Source organism: Macaca nemestrina, chromosome 3 (assembly GCF_043159975.1).
Source record: "Macaca nemestrina isolate mMacNem1 chromosome 3, mMacNem.hap1, whole genome shotgun sequence".
NCBI classification, from domain to species: Eukaryota; Metazoa; Chordata; class Mammalia; order Primates; family Cercopithecidae; genus Macaca; species Macaca nemestrina.
Window position 1 is genome coordinate 170975657 of NC_092127.1, and position 15593 is coordinate 170991249.

General features: G+C 36.1%; 1 protein-coding gene across 3 annotated transcripts in view; it reads right to left on the minus strand.

The window, feature by feature from the left end:
- The window catches only part of LOC105487814 (TBC1 domain family member 19), a 160398-nt gene that overhangs the window by 65722 nt on the left and 79083 nt on the right, over positions 1-15593 (minus strand). For all 3 annotated transcript variants that reach the window (XR_011621410.1, XM_071093768.1, XM_011751428.2), the window contains exons 12-13: positions 5349-5423; positions 370-432 (exon numbers count right to left, since the gene is read on the minus strand). Coding sequence is in view for 2 of the 3 variants with exons in the window: in XM_071093768.1 (XP_070949869.1) it covers positions 370-432; positions 5349-5423 (138 nt within the window). In the remaining variant the exon portion in view is untranslated. The remainder of the gene's footprint in view (positions 1-369; positions 433-5348; positions 5424-15593) is intronic.

Consider the following 15593-nt stretch of genomic DNA (forward strand, 5'->3'; position numbering starts at 1 on the left):
ATTTATTCAATATATTTAATTTTAAAAATATAATGCAAAATGCTTTCTCCAAACATCTTGGAATGGCTTAAATATGAATTTGACATCTGATTTAAGCATCTGTGCCAATAACAAAGATAGAAAACTTACCTGCCAATACCTCCTTGTTGTACCACATATGACAAAAAGAAACAATTGGGAACTGTTATTCTCCTATCTAATTTCACAGTAAAAACAAAAGGTAATCTTATCCCAAACTTAGAACATTTCATCTGACAAGCATGCCATGGATTACAAAAGGATTTAGTCAACAACAGAGATATCTCCTAAAGTATCATGATTTAGAGAAACTAAAACAAGAACACTATATATTTTAATTTTTAAACTTACCTGATATAAATAATCTTCAAATACAAAATAATAATCATCATTGCTTGCTGTCAACTTCACATCCTATAATTAAAAGTAGACAGTACTGAAAAGAACCCAAATGGATCTCTCTGTAGTAGTAAGGCATACAATCAGTATTTAGAAGCATTACCACAATAAATTTATTATTTTATTGTGATTAGATTAGATTTTACCATTGCTATATTTACTGAACTAATATATGTGACACATTATTTCACCTCGAATTCCTCATTTAAGGTCCCATTAGTAATTCTTTAATATTTATTTCAATTTTATCTCCTTTTAATCTAATATTTAGATGGCTTAAAGCTAGAAAAGAAAAGTGGATGCAAGCATAACATCCAGAAGCAATCATAACAATCTGGCCCCAAATTACTGTTCCAATATCACTGTTAAAGTCCACATTCTTGCCATTCCCACAAAAGACCAAATATCTTCCATGCCTTTGTGATTATTCACTTGCAAGTCACCACTTGTTAGTGAGAGAGCAGGAACATTGATTTTCTGCATTATGAGTTTAAGGGCCAGTTCATTGACTTCCCCTGGATAGCATATTAGTTTCCTTCTTTAAATATATTCCTATTCTCACTTTCTGATTTGAGTCTACCTTAATGATTTCTATGAGTCTCCCTATAAGACTTTATTCACTTTGAGCTCAAATGTCTTAAATGTTTTTTGTATATGTAGTACCACCACAGTGCTTAGCACCTAAATACCCAATACATGTTTGATGAGTAAAAATAAAAATGATAAAATTATTAATAGAAATTAATTATATTTTCCTGTAATATAATTCATCAGTATATAGGTACCCCTCTCCAATAACAAGCAAACAAATGAACAAAAGTCTAGAAAAACAAACTAAAACATTCCCCCAGGATTGTTTCTGAGTATTATGTCCAGAGTTGGAACTTGCTGCTTGTGTGCTTTGGTGTAAAGAACATGAAATTCCAACAGATTTAACTAAGATTTGAAATCAGTTCCACTACTTTTAGCTGTATAACTTTGGTCAGTAACTCTGAGCCTAATCTCCATATATGTAAATAAGGACACCACCGCCTACTTCAGAAAGGATAGGTGAATGCCTAGCACAGTATCAGATAAAGAGTAGATATCCAGAAAGCTTTTTAAAAAAAATTCACCAAAAGTCCTTTTACTTATAATAGTGTTCATCTATTTATAAGTAAATATACATCTCAAACCTTACATGTATCCAAAAACTCCAGTTGTAAACTACACCATGCTTTTAGACCCAATATATAATCAATTCAACAAGTACTGATTGGCTGGGATGAAGGATACGAAAATCAAAACTTCAACAAACAAACAAAAAAGAAGACAAACAAAAAAATGTTTATCATCAAGAAGCCTACAATCTCACTGGCGAGATAGTAAAAACATGGGAAAATCACAAAGAAATGTTACAAAAATCCATGGTCAAATAGTTCAAACGGTCTACAAAATTCAACTAGGCTGTTGAGCCAAGTAGTAATCAGGGGAGGATGGAAAGAGTCATAGATGACTCTGGGGGTAGCGAATGTGTGCTAAGTCTGAAAAAACCGTAATTACACAGATTAAGGAGAAAGAAATGGTCCAGCTTTCTGTGTCAGAAGACAACCTAGACAAAAGTAGAGATCATGCATTCTCAGCAGGGGGATACTATTGCCTTTGGGGGCATGAAAACTGGTTCTTGGAGGTCAACAAATTTTACATACTACAATGATACGTGGCAGACCAGAGCTTACCCCTACCCACCCAAATCTTATTTTTTGTTATTTACTTTTTCTTATTAGAGATAAGTTAATTAATCTTTCTCTCCAGGAGCGTGATAATGAAGAAAGGTTGAAAAACACTAGTATAAATTATCAGATTATAATAAATGGTTGAAAACTATAGAATACATGGATATAAGGCAAGTTTGTTAAAAAAAAAAAAAAAAAAGAACCATTTAATAAATTAGCCTAGGTAGGGTTCGATGATGTTCCATACTCACAACATCATTGGCTCAGAACATCTATGACTTTCTATCCTCCCCTGATTGCTACTTTGCTCAACAGCCTGGTTGAATTTTGTAGACTGTTTGAGCTATTTGATCACGGATTTTGTAACATTGCCTTGTTCCATTCATTCCTTTAACCTTTAAAATAATTCCATCTTGTTTTCAGTTAAATTTAAAATGGCTCAAGCCTGTAATCCCAGCACTTTGGGGGGCCGAGACGGGTGGATCACGAGGTCAGGAGATTGAGACCATCCTGGCTAACACGGTGAAACCCCCTCCCTACTAAAAAATACAAAAAACTAGCCGGGCGAGGTGGTGGGCGCCTGTAGTCCCAGCTACTCGGGAGGCTGAGGCAGGAGAACGGGGTGAACCCGGGAGGCGGAGCTTGCAGTGAGCTGAGATCCGGCCACTGCACTCCAGCCTGGGCGACAGAGCGAGACTCCGTCTCAAAAAAATAAAATAAAATAAAATAAAATAAAATAAATAAATAAATAAATAAATAAATAAAATAAGTCTTTGCTATAGGGAACTGTAACGAAACAGAATTTTTTTTTTAAGTGATCATTCCCTTAACGGCTGACTTTAATAATGTTTGGAGTGATCGGCAGAGCCCAACTAAGTCAAAAAGAACCAGAGACAGATATCTTCCTAAAAACATTCATGATGTGCAAAGGACAGACGCCATCAACAGTTTTATTCAATTCCTCAGGCACAAATTACTTCCTTCTTGGAACAGATTTTCCTTACTGACTCAAACTGAAATTCATTTTGGAGACAAAGAGAACTCTCATCCTAGCACTTCTTACTTTTTTGAACTTTTTCACATGTGAGTTTCCTTTCATTTGACTAGAAAAGAGGCTAATGGTCTTACAGCCCAAAAGATCTCTTACATTTTTGATAAAATAATCCACTGAGCATAATAATTTGACCTCAAAGTTAATAATAGTACCTGTGATCCAAATCTAGTGAAAAACCTCTGTGAGATTCAAGACTTTCCGTCAAAGGACTGTATTCTCTAAACTCTCATTTCCACTTACTGTAGAGCTCAGTGGTTAAGAATACAGTTCTGAAGTCAGACTGGCTAGGTCTAAATCTTGGCTTCACTACTTCATATGTTAATTTAAACAAATTTCTTTCTTTATCTCAATTTCCTCATTTGTAAAATAACAAAATAACTACTTTCTACTTTGTTACAACACACGTGTCACTATGTTGCTGGCTGCTGGTAAGGAAATGATGTTAGTATAACATGGAAATTGTATTGGTTCAGATGCAATTTTTATTAAGCAAGAGGAGTTGGAGCAGAGGGAGGAGAATTATAACCATCAGCAGGAAAAAAAAAAATGTCTTTAGCTCAGCTGCTGCTGCACAGGCATGAGACTTTACAGTTGCATTTTAAGAACATTAAAAAACGGACATTGGCACTGGGGCTCCCTCTCCAGAGAGGCACACTCCCAGCCCACAACATTTCTCCCCTGCTATTCTCTTGTGCTCACCTTAACAGTAGCTCCAGTGGCCCAGAGCACCACTTGCATTTGCATTATTTTAGCACTTCTGTATTATTATTTTTACACATTTTTAATAGCTCCTACCAGACCAGCCTGCCTGAGCTGTCTGATTCTTCTCCCAGGCTACCAATGATTGCTTTTGTTAGTACTATGATTACAAAGTTGCAAAAATTGTGAGTGGATCTACCCCAACCCTGTTTTGCCCATAAGCTCTGTTATTTTTAATGCGTAGTTTTACAGAATGCAAGTTTTTTTCCCTAGAAAAACAACGCATTTATAATTCACAGCCTAAATGTTGGTATCTGCTACTCTTAGGTATTTGTAGGCATTAAATAGTAATCTATGTAAAGGGTTTGGAATACTATATGGCACAATAAGCAGTCATTTGTTAGTAATAGTTATTATTACCCCTGGCCATGTTCTACTCAGACAAATTTTCAGGTCCTCAATATGTAATCTTCTTTTCCCCATTTCCGAGACCTGTAATTACATGCCTTTCTCCCTTATATTTCAAATCTAAATTTAAAATCTAAGACTTTTAAGTTGCCTAATATTAATTCAAAATTATTCATATCCTATATTACACACACAGTATTAGCTACACCAGACCAATCTGGTTCAACTTTTATGTAACACAGTTATGAGCTGTTTTTTAGTTGCCATGGACCCCCAGGTTGAAGGTCATGTAACCTGAGCATGCCCAGATTAACCAAGCATGCAACCACAGGTGGAACCTATGTGATAGGACTAAGGAGTGGGGTCTGAATTAAGAAGTGGACACCACACGGCAGTATCCAGGATTCAATCAGATCAAGCCCTGGCATCACCCCATGGCAGGATCCAATCTGATCAAACCTTTCTAGCTACAAAAACCCAGTGATTTGGTGCTTGGCTTTCTATTGTGTACTGGAAAACGGACCCTGTTTGGCTCAGTGATGAAAGCATTAACTCAGCTTTCAACTTGATTATCAGATGCTTGGAGGCAAAATCTCAATGTATCTCTACCTTAAAACTTGAGATATACTTAGCCATATGTCTAGAAACTAAAAGAAATTAAAAATTAAAAAGGACTTCAATATAAAGAGAATACACAAGTAGGCCCTAAAGAATCATAAGATAAAAATATTATAATCCGGTTTTGCTTTTCAGTTGCCTTTTTACTTGGTTTGTGTAGAAAGCCTGAATTTAGAGATATAAGAAATGCTTATTATCTTCATCAAAAAGTAGGACTAAAAAAGAATCATGAAGACAGCTTCAAAGGGAAAGAAGATAACATAAAATGGAAACTGCAAATTTTGAACACCAACTTTATATGTATACATCTAATCACTTAAAATTATTTTTCAAGGTTAATATATATCATTATACATAGTACAGGCTCTGCATACTAAAGAATCTCAATTTTTAATGATATTAATGAAAAGGAAAAAACTAAGTTGACTTTTACTTACTTTATAGATTAGACTGTCCACCAAAAGGTCATGTTGTATCACATTGGTCTTAAGCTGCTCATAATACAAGACATCCTAAATTTAAAAGTAAAACAAAAAAATTAAAGGTCAATCACATTTATAAAGTCAGCCTCAAATTCAAATAATAATCAATAGCATTCCAAACACTAAGAAGGGCAGGAACTCAGTTTTATTCACTACTATAACCCTCATGCCTAACAGTAGATGTTCAATAAATACACTTACTCCTATCACTTAGGATGACGTCTGGCACCTAGTGAGCATTCAGTCAATATTTGCTAAGTTAACTATAAATTAGCTTTAATAGCAAATACAGCATTTATTGAGTATTTATAGGCACCAGGCACTATTTTACCCACTTTACAAGAGTTAACTCATTTAATCCCAAACCAACAAAATGAATTAGGTCAGTGATTATTATTCCCATTTATGCTTGAGAAACTGAAGCCAAGAGAGAAAAGTAACTTGTTATCCAAGACCATAAAGCTAGTAAGATTTAACCTCAGGAAACCTGGCCCCACAACCTATACAAAAAACTCAGAAGGATTACTTTATACTGCCTTTCTAATACCTAAATTATTACAAAATAAAAAGTTTAAGCATAACAAAGCACTCCTGGTAGTAAAAGCAATCATATAGCATATAAAGTAAGTCAGCTTTTAATAGTAGAATATGGTCCCATATGCTTGAGCTCAGGAGTTTGAAGTTACAGTGAGTTATGATTGAGCCACTGCTCTCCAGCCTGGGAGACAGAATGAGCCCCAATCTCTTAAATAAATAAATAAATACAAAAATATGGCCCCATAATATTATAAAATCTTATTAACTGCACAATTATGAGATTAGGCTAATGTTTAATGTAATAGAGAATAAGAAGTGGAAGAGAGGGAAAATGGAAAGTGGAGAGAATAAGGGAGGAAAGAAAGTGGGAGGAGGGACTAGAGACAGTAATCAAGTTAAGCATCAGGTTCATAGTTGGTCGGGGCATTACGGATGAAGGTAGGGATCAACTGGGTAACAGTTATGCTAACGAGAGATGGAAGTATTATCTCGTTGCTTTAGCTGACCCACATATTCCTCCAAATCCCTCCTTTCACCTCTCAGGCACGTTAGCCCTAGCCTCCTCTCAAACCCAAAAGCAAAATTTAGCACACGCGGATCTGTATGACTCCTGACCTCACAGAAGGGTTGTGGGATAGGGTCGTCTGGGATAAGGAGGAATATTTACTGCATGTAGCTGCCTTGCCAGGATAAAATCTGACTTTATGTTTCCTGAAATATGATTTCTACATCGCGAAAGATGTTTAATACATAGTTCTTTGGCTTGAGTCAAAGTGCTCTTTGCCTAACGATGATCTGGGCCTTTACTGGCTATTTTTAGTCATTTAAATTTTAATTAAAAAGCCTTAATTGGTTATCATTGATGTTTTCATTTTTTAACTAAAGCAAAATTATTTTACTATTTTATTTATCTTCCATTGTATCTACTGAATCCATCTCTCTGGCTAGAATGCAGGCTCCTTAATGGTGGAAACAGCACCTAATTCAAATATCAATTCCTGCCAGTTGGCATAAGTAAAGTAATGCAAAAGCTACGTTTAGGGGTTTGCTCCTTTTTAAAAATAAGTTTAAAATTACAAACTAATATATGACCATTAAAATAAGTGAAACAATCTAAAGTAAAATAAAGAAAAAGTTAAGCATCTTTTTTCCTTCCATTCAACTGTCCCAAAATAACTAATATTATTTGTATTTGGTATTGTATTTGTGGTGTTATTTGTAATTTGTATTCTTCCATGCTTATACCTATCTCCATGCTTATATGACTATGTAATTATAGTTGGGCGTTTGTGTTGTCGTTTTTCAATATGAAATGGAATCATACCATACTCATTATTCAGCTTCTCTAACCTAATGCTATATCATGGTTTTCCTTCTTGTTAAACAATACACATTTAACTCATTCTTTTTAATAGTTACATATATTTTAATATTTTTAAAGCTATGGTATAGATTTGACACAATTTGTTTAATCATATCCCTGAATAGATTTGACACAATTTGTTTAATCATACAACCTGAACAGATGGATACTCAGGTTGTTTGTCCCTACAAATAATGTAATAAATATCCTTAGGCACTATGCTTTTATATCTACAGAATAAATTGGCAAAGGCAGGATTATAGGCTGAAGGCTATATGTATCTTTCTTTCTTTTTTTTTTTTTTTTTTTTTTTGAGACGGAGTCTCCCTCTGTCGCCCAGGCTGGAGTGCAGTGGCACGATCTCAGCTCACTGCAAGCTCCGCCTCCCAGGTTCACGCCATTCTCCTGCCTCAGGAGTAGCTGGGACTACAGGCGCCTGACACCACGTCTGGCTAATTTTTTGTATTTTTAGTAGAGATGGGGTTTCACCGTGTTAGCCAGGATGGTCTCCATCTCCTGACCTCGTGATCTGCCCGCCTCGGCCTCCCAAAGTGCTGGGATTACAGGCATGAGCCAACGTGCCTGGCCAAGGCTGTTATGTATCTTAAACTGGGCTACAAATTGCCTGACTAATCGCAGAAAAAAAAAATCAATTCGAATTCCCACCAGCAACATGAGAGCACATTTTATCTATGTACTCACCTCTTTTAAACATTTTCATGCTTGAGAAACATTTCGATGTATTTATTTGCACTTTCCTAACTCATAATACAGTTGAAGAACCTTTCATATATTTATTGGCCATTTGAATTTCCATTTCAATGATTTGTCATTCATAACATATACCTATTTTTCTATTAGATTATCTTTCTCTTAATAATTTGTTAGATTTGTTGTTTATACGGAAGATTAACTGTCATTTGTAATGCAAAAATGTGTTACTTGATTTTGGTTTATGGTATAGATTGACAATTTATTTTTCTGTTTAATTTTTGTGGGTATATAGTAGATATATATACTTATGAGTTACATGAGATATTTTGATATAGGAATGCAGTGTGTAATAATCACATCAGGGTAAATGCCTCAAGCATTTATCTTTTGTGTTACAAACAATCCAATTATAGTATTTTAGTTATTTTTAAAAGTATAATTATTTTTATTATAGTCACTCTGTTGTGCTAGCAATTATGAAACCATTCCCACCCACACCCCCATTCATGGAAAAAAATGTCTTTCGTGAAACTGGTCCCTGGTCCCAAAAAGGCTGAAGACTGCTACTCTAGGCAACTAGAAATGAAAAATTTTAGGCTTAAACAAAAGCTTGGATTGAAAAGAGAGTTGAAGCCATTAGGGAATAGGTGATTTGTGATGAGGCAGTTCAGGGAAAATGTATAGAATAAGATCAAAATGGAATTCTGAGAAATACATGCACTTAGGGTCCAGCAGAGAAATCCAAATGGAGACTAAACAAAGAAAAGAGAACGAAGAGCTAAGAAAACAGGGTGAACTAAAGTAAAGACCAAGAATATTTCAAGGATCAAGTAGGCACTGATATCAATACTGTAGGTATAAGAACTAAAATATGTCCACTATTCCTTGGTGACTTTAATTAGGGTAGTTGTAGTCATATAGTGGGGGTGGGTGTATGTCAGACTACAATTGACTGAGTAATTAATGAGATCAAGTGATTAACTCAGCATTACTTAACTCATATTAATACAATCAAGTAATTAATGAAATTAAGTCTAGCACAGAATTTTGTTTCACAGGTGTAGCTGTGAAAGGAAGGAAAGGGAGAGGGAGATGGCTAGGAAAGACATGAGGTTTAAGATTTACTTTTATTCCTAAGATAGAAAAGACTTGAGAATGTATAATGCTATGGGAAGGAGTGAGTAGAGAGGAAGGAAAAGGCAGAACAAAAGATTTGTTTTAAAGTAGATGGAACATGTACAAACATAGGGAAAAGAGGAAGTATGTTAAGGTGTTTCAAATACAGGATTTTAAAAAGTCTTTAACCAGAAGAGCTGTGATATCAGATGTATTAGTCCATTATTACGCTGCTATGAAGAAATACCTGAGACTGGGTAATTTATAAAGGAAAGAGGTTTAATTGATTCACAGTTCCACATGGCTGTGGAAGCCTCAGAAAACTTACAATGATGGTAGAAGGCACCTCTTCACAGGGAAACAGGGGAGAGAATGAGTGCCCAGCAAAGGGGAAGCCCCTTATAAAACCATCAGATCTCATGAGAACTAACTCACTATCATAAGAACAAAATGGAGGAAACCACACCCATGATTCAATTATGTCCACCTGGTCCCATCCATGACATGTAGGGATTATGGGAACCATAATTCAAGATGAGATTTGGATGGGGACATGGCCAACCGATATCATTCCACCCTGGCACCTCCCAAATCTCATGTCCTCACAATTCAAAACAGTCACGCCCTTCCAACAGTCCTCCAAAGTCTCAACTCATTCTGGCATTAACTATGCCAATGCAAGAGGTAGGCTCCCATGGCCTTGGCCAGCTCTGCCCCTGTAGCTTTACAGAGTACAGCCCTGCTCAGGGCTGTTTTCACAGGCTGGCATTGAGTGTCTGCAGCTTTTTCAGGCACACAGTGCAAGCTTCTGGGGTTTGGAGGATGGTGACTCTCTTCTCACAGCTCCAGTGGGGACTCTGTATGGGGGCTCCAATCCACATTTCCCTTCTGTACTGCCCTAGCAGAGGTTCTCCATGAGGGCTCTACCCCTGCAGCAGACTTTTGCCTGGATATCCATCACATATTCTTTGAAATCTAGGTGGAGGTTCCCAAACCTCAATTCTTGACTTCTGTATACATGGAAGCTGCCAAGTCTTGGAGCTTGCACCCTCTGAAGCAATGGCCTGACCTGTACCATGGTCCCTTTTAGTCATGGCTGAAGCTGAAGCATGGGACACAGGGTACCATGTCCTGAGGCTGCACAGAGCAGGGGGACCCTGGGCCTGGCTCAGGAAACCATTTTTCCCTCCTAAGCCTCCAAGCCTGTGATGGGAGGGGCTGTTGTGAAGGTCTCTGACATGCTCTGGAGGCATTTTCCCCATTGTCTTGGCAATTAGCATTTGGCTCCTCATTACATATGCAAATTTCTGCAGCCAGCTTGAATTTCTACCCAGAAAATGGGTTTTTCTTTTCTACCACATTGTCAGGCTGCAAATTTTCCAAACTTTCATGCTCTGTCACCTCTTCAATGCTTTGCTGCTTAGAAATTTCTTCCACCAGATACTTACCCTAAATCATCTCTCTCAAGTGCAAAGTGTGAAAGGAAAATAAATCTTGGGGTCCCCAAATCACTAAGCTAAAGGGCAAAGTCAAGGTGGGAATTGGGTCATGCAAAACTGCCTCCCCTTTTGTTTCTTAAAAAAGATGATTATAAGATGAAAAGCTACACGCCTCCCCCATATTTTACTCACAAGGAAATTCCTAGTGAGCTCGAAGATCTTTACCTTAAGGTGTTTCTGTTAAAATTTCACTATGGCAATGTAAATTGATAGCTTATTTTCACAGGTGCAGTCACCTCCCTGCCCACCAGACAAATGCATATCTGATTGCTTCCCTGCCCCATTTTTTTCTAGGTTACCTTATGGAAAAATGCAGATTCCCCACATTTTTCCTCGCTGCATTTGTCTGTGTCATCTTAGGTTAAAAAAAAAATGCAGATTCACTGAGCCAGGCAAAGGCATGAATAACTATTTTTCCCACCCACCTCTTACATGAAAATTGTGTACTTCTCAATATCTCACTCTTTCCCCTTTAAATTTGGAGCCCTCAAAATCATCTTTGGAGAAGGCATAGACCTATTTCCAGGATGCACATCCTTAACTTTGGCAAACAAACCTCCTAATTGTGACTTGTCATTTTTCTCAATTGACAAAAGTTACACAGATCTCTAGGGCAGAGACAAAATGCTGCCAGTCTCTTTGCTAAAGCATAACAAGAGTCCCCTTTATTCCAGTTCCCAAAAAGTTTCTCATCTCCATCTGAGGCCATCTCAGCCTGGACTTCATTGTCCATATCACTATCAACATTTTGGTCAATGCCATTCAACAAGTCTCTAGGAAGTTCCAAACTTTCCCACATTTTCCTGTCTTCTTCTGAGCCCTCCAAACTATTCCCACTTCTGCCTATTAACCAGATCCAAAGTCACTTCCACATTTTCAGATATCTATAGCAGCACCCTACTCTCTGCAGTACCAATTTACTATATGAGTCCATTCTCATGCTGTTATGAAGAAATACCCAAGACTGGATAATTTATAAAGGAAAGAGGTTTAATTGACTCACAGTTCCACATGGCTGAGGAGGCCTCAGGAAATTTACAATCATGGCAGAAAGTACCTCTTTACAGGGCAGCAGGGGAGAGAACGAGTACCCAGTGAAGGGGGTAACACCTTACAAAACCAAACCATCAGATCTCATGAGAACTCACTCACTATCATGAGAACAGGATGGGAGAAATTGCTCCCATGACTTAATTATCTCCACCTAGTCCCTCCCATGACATGTGGGAATTATGAGAAGTACAATTCAAGGTAAGATTTGGGTGGGGACACAGCCAAACCATATCACCAGATTTCAGTTTTTTAAAGAGTAGGGTATTGGGGGGCTGAGGCAGGCGGATCACGAGGTCAGGAGATCGAGACCATCCTGGCTAACACAGTGAAACCCCGTCTCTCCTGAAAAATACAAAAAAAATTAGCTGGGCATGGTGGTGGGCGCCTGTAGTCCCAGCTACTGGGGAGGCTAAGGCAGGAGAATGGCGTGAACCCAGGAGGCAGAGGTTTCAGTGAGCCGAGATCACGCCATTGCACTCCAGCCTGGATGACAGAGACTCCATCTCAAAATAAATAAATAAATTAATAATAATAATAATAATAATAATAATAATAAGGATTTCATAGGGAACAAGGCTGAAGTCAGAAAGATAAGGTAGAAAGTTTTTTTTTTTTTAATTCAGGCAAGAAATGATGGTATTTTGAAATGAGAGTGGTAGTGAAACATGTTTAGGAGTTAAATCAAGAAGGAATTATTGAGTAATATAATTGAGTAATATGATATTCAGGAGTTAGGGATGACACCAGGTTTCTGGCTATGGTTCCTTGATGGACAATGGTACTGAAAAAGGAATTTAGGAAGAGTGTTGACATCTTGAATTGGAGGTGCTTGTGAGATACACAAGTGCTTAGGCGCACTAAGCAGCTGCATTTGAGGTTTAGAAAAGAGAGATCTGAGAAGAAAGTATATAGATTTGAGGTAATTGGTAACTGAGGTTTTGAGAGTTTGTAGTATTTGCTAAGGAATGTATGAAGAAGAGAATGACCCTCAAGAATCCTAACTGATAAGACAAAGAAGACCCTCCACCAATGAAGAATGCCAGAAAGAGCACTGTGTCACAAAAGCAAAGGAATATTTCAATAAAGGAGTAGTCAATGAGGTTAAATACTGACAACAGGTATAAGAGGTAGACATTTCTTTTCTTTTCTTTTGTTTTTTTGGAGATAGAGTCTTGCTCTGTTGCCCAGGCTGGAGTGCAGTGGCATGATCTCACTCACTGCAACCTCCACCTCCTGGGTTCATGTGATTCTCGTGCCTCAGCCTCCCAAGTAGTTGGGATTACAGGCATGCACTACCATGCCTGGCTAATTTTTTGTATTTTTAGTAGAGTCAGGGTTTCTCCACGTTGGCCAGGCTGGTCTCGAACTCACAAAATCACGTGATCCACCTGCCTCGGCCTTCCAAAATGCTGGGATTACAGGCCTGAGTCACTGTGCCCAGTTTGACATTTCTTCCATTTAAATAAAAGTAGATGAGGAAAGGACCAGGTGCTGATGCAATTAAGTTTACAAGTTTGGCAGGAAGAATTTGAACGAATTTCTAACGATGACTTCTGTTTTCTCTAAGTATCAGGAGGTGACGTATTTTGCTAAGACTGAAGAGAAGGGATTGAAGAGAGTAGAGGTCAGAAACAGGCACTGTGAAGACTAAGTGAGTTGACCACAAAAATCCAGGCAGGTCAGGCATCATTATGGGCCAAGGCAAGGTTGTAAGAATCTTCCTAAGAAATCACTAAAGAAAATCTTATTTGTTAATATTAGTCTTGGCTATTTTATCAGTAAGCAAGTACCTAGAGCAAAAGTAGAGGAACATTTTCTGTCTTTAATTACCAAACTGAAATTTAAAAATTTTTAAAATATGAACAATGTTTATTAAATATGGATATTTTGACACATACCTAGAAATGTGTAGAAAAGGAAATATATGAAAGAAATCTTTTTAAACCTAACACAGATTTTCTTAAAAAAATGAAAGTTAATATTCTATTCAAACTATGAAAAGAATTTACTAGGAACCACAAGTTTTTGTATTGAAATAGATTTTAAAGAATAGCTTTATGTTTGTGAAATGTAAAATCTTCCACTTATGTCTAACTCCTCAACTATGACTACAATTATATGTGCAGCTTATTTTATGTGACTGAAAAGCAATTCAACAAAAAATTTCAATAAGGTATTCTTAATAAGAAGTAGTATTCTTTTTCCTTCTCTCTTTCTGTCTCTCTAATGCACCACCTACAACAATTATTTTGGAACTACTATAGTTCACTGGGGTCACACTTTTATAGCTGAAATTAACTGTAAGTGATAAAAGATGCTTTAATCAAAACCTCAGGGTTGCTTTTCTGAAAATATTAATTTCTATTTACAGATATTGAATAGACTTGTCACTTTGCAATTAGAAAATTCAGATGGCTATTAGCTCCAAAATTCAAGGGTAAAAATCACCTTAAAAATTTTTTTTTCTTTTTACAAGAAAACATCTATAAGTAGTAAAAACGACCTTTGAACACTGTAAAAAATAATGATTACCGGGGATTATTATTTTATTATTATGTGGGGTTATTAGGATGATAATTCTGGAAATATTCTAAATTTGTTTTAGAAATGGCAGTGATTCCTCTGCAAAGAGACAGAATTTGTTAATCCAATTTCTATACAGTTAAGTTGGCAGCGCATCTACAAAGTTAGATCAGGACAAGAGTTGTATCTTCTACAAGAATTGATACACTCAAAAAAATGCCCAATATATACTCAAATCTATTTTATACCCTATTTTCTCTAAAGTGTCACTATAAAAGGCTAGCAATATCATTTATCTAAAACTGCTCTGAAATAAATTACAAGCTTTATTGTTACAAAAAGGAGGCAAGTGATTTTTGACAGAGCTGTTCAGAAGGGGATTTAAAACACAGTATACACACATGCACGTATACATAGTTTGCAAGGGTTAGAGGTGTAGTTTTTATAATAGTATTAATAACATTTGATTTTCTTTAAAAACATCATTATTAATTACAATTAACTTATAACATAATTATATGTAATATGTAACTCTTATGATTACTTTTATTAATAGTGACCATTTATGTTCCAGGCACTATGTTAAAAGTACAGGTACATTATTTCATTTAATTCTGACAATAATTATGTGATATAAATATTATTACCTATATTTAAGTGTGGGTTAACTGAGATTTGAAGAAAGCTGGGGGAGCTAGAAGTTGAAACCAGGTCTGTATGATTCCAAGACCCATGTTTTTAAACACCAGGCTAGAAAACTATTAGTGTGCTATTCATTAAAATCTTTTAAATGGATAACTTCTATGATTAATGGGCTTAAGCAAAAAACAAACAAAAAATCCCCACTAAGAATATTTCAAGAATCAATGTCTTATATAATTTTGTTTTATTTAATCTATTACCCATCTATTGGTGATCTCTTTTCATATTCATATTTCCTAAAATAAAATGTTCTTACATATAAAAAAAACCATTCCCACTTAATCTGTCAATTTCTAGAACCATAAAAATAGTGCATATTTCAAAGGTAACTATAGGGACAAAGAATTCATTTACTTAACCTGAGTTGCCTTTCTTTATTTCTCTGTAGTCTAACATCCTTATTCTACCACACATCTTCACGGATCTAAATTGTCAGACTCCACTTCTCAAAATTTTACTTACTGTTTTGTTGTATATGTAAGATCACACCATTTCATTAATTATTAATAACAAAAACGTGTATATTAAGCAGACAATGATTAAATTATATGTTAAATCTTATTTTAGAACCTAAAACTATAGTGATTTTGAAAATTTCAAAAGGGGGTTAATAATAGATTAAGAAACAAAAGTTTTTTCCTATTTTGAATAACTGGTCTTTGAAAAATAAATACCCCAAAGCTAAAATCTGAC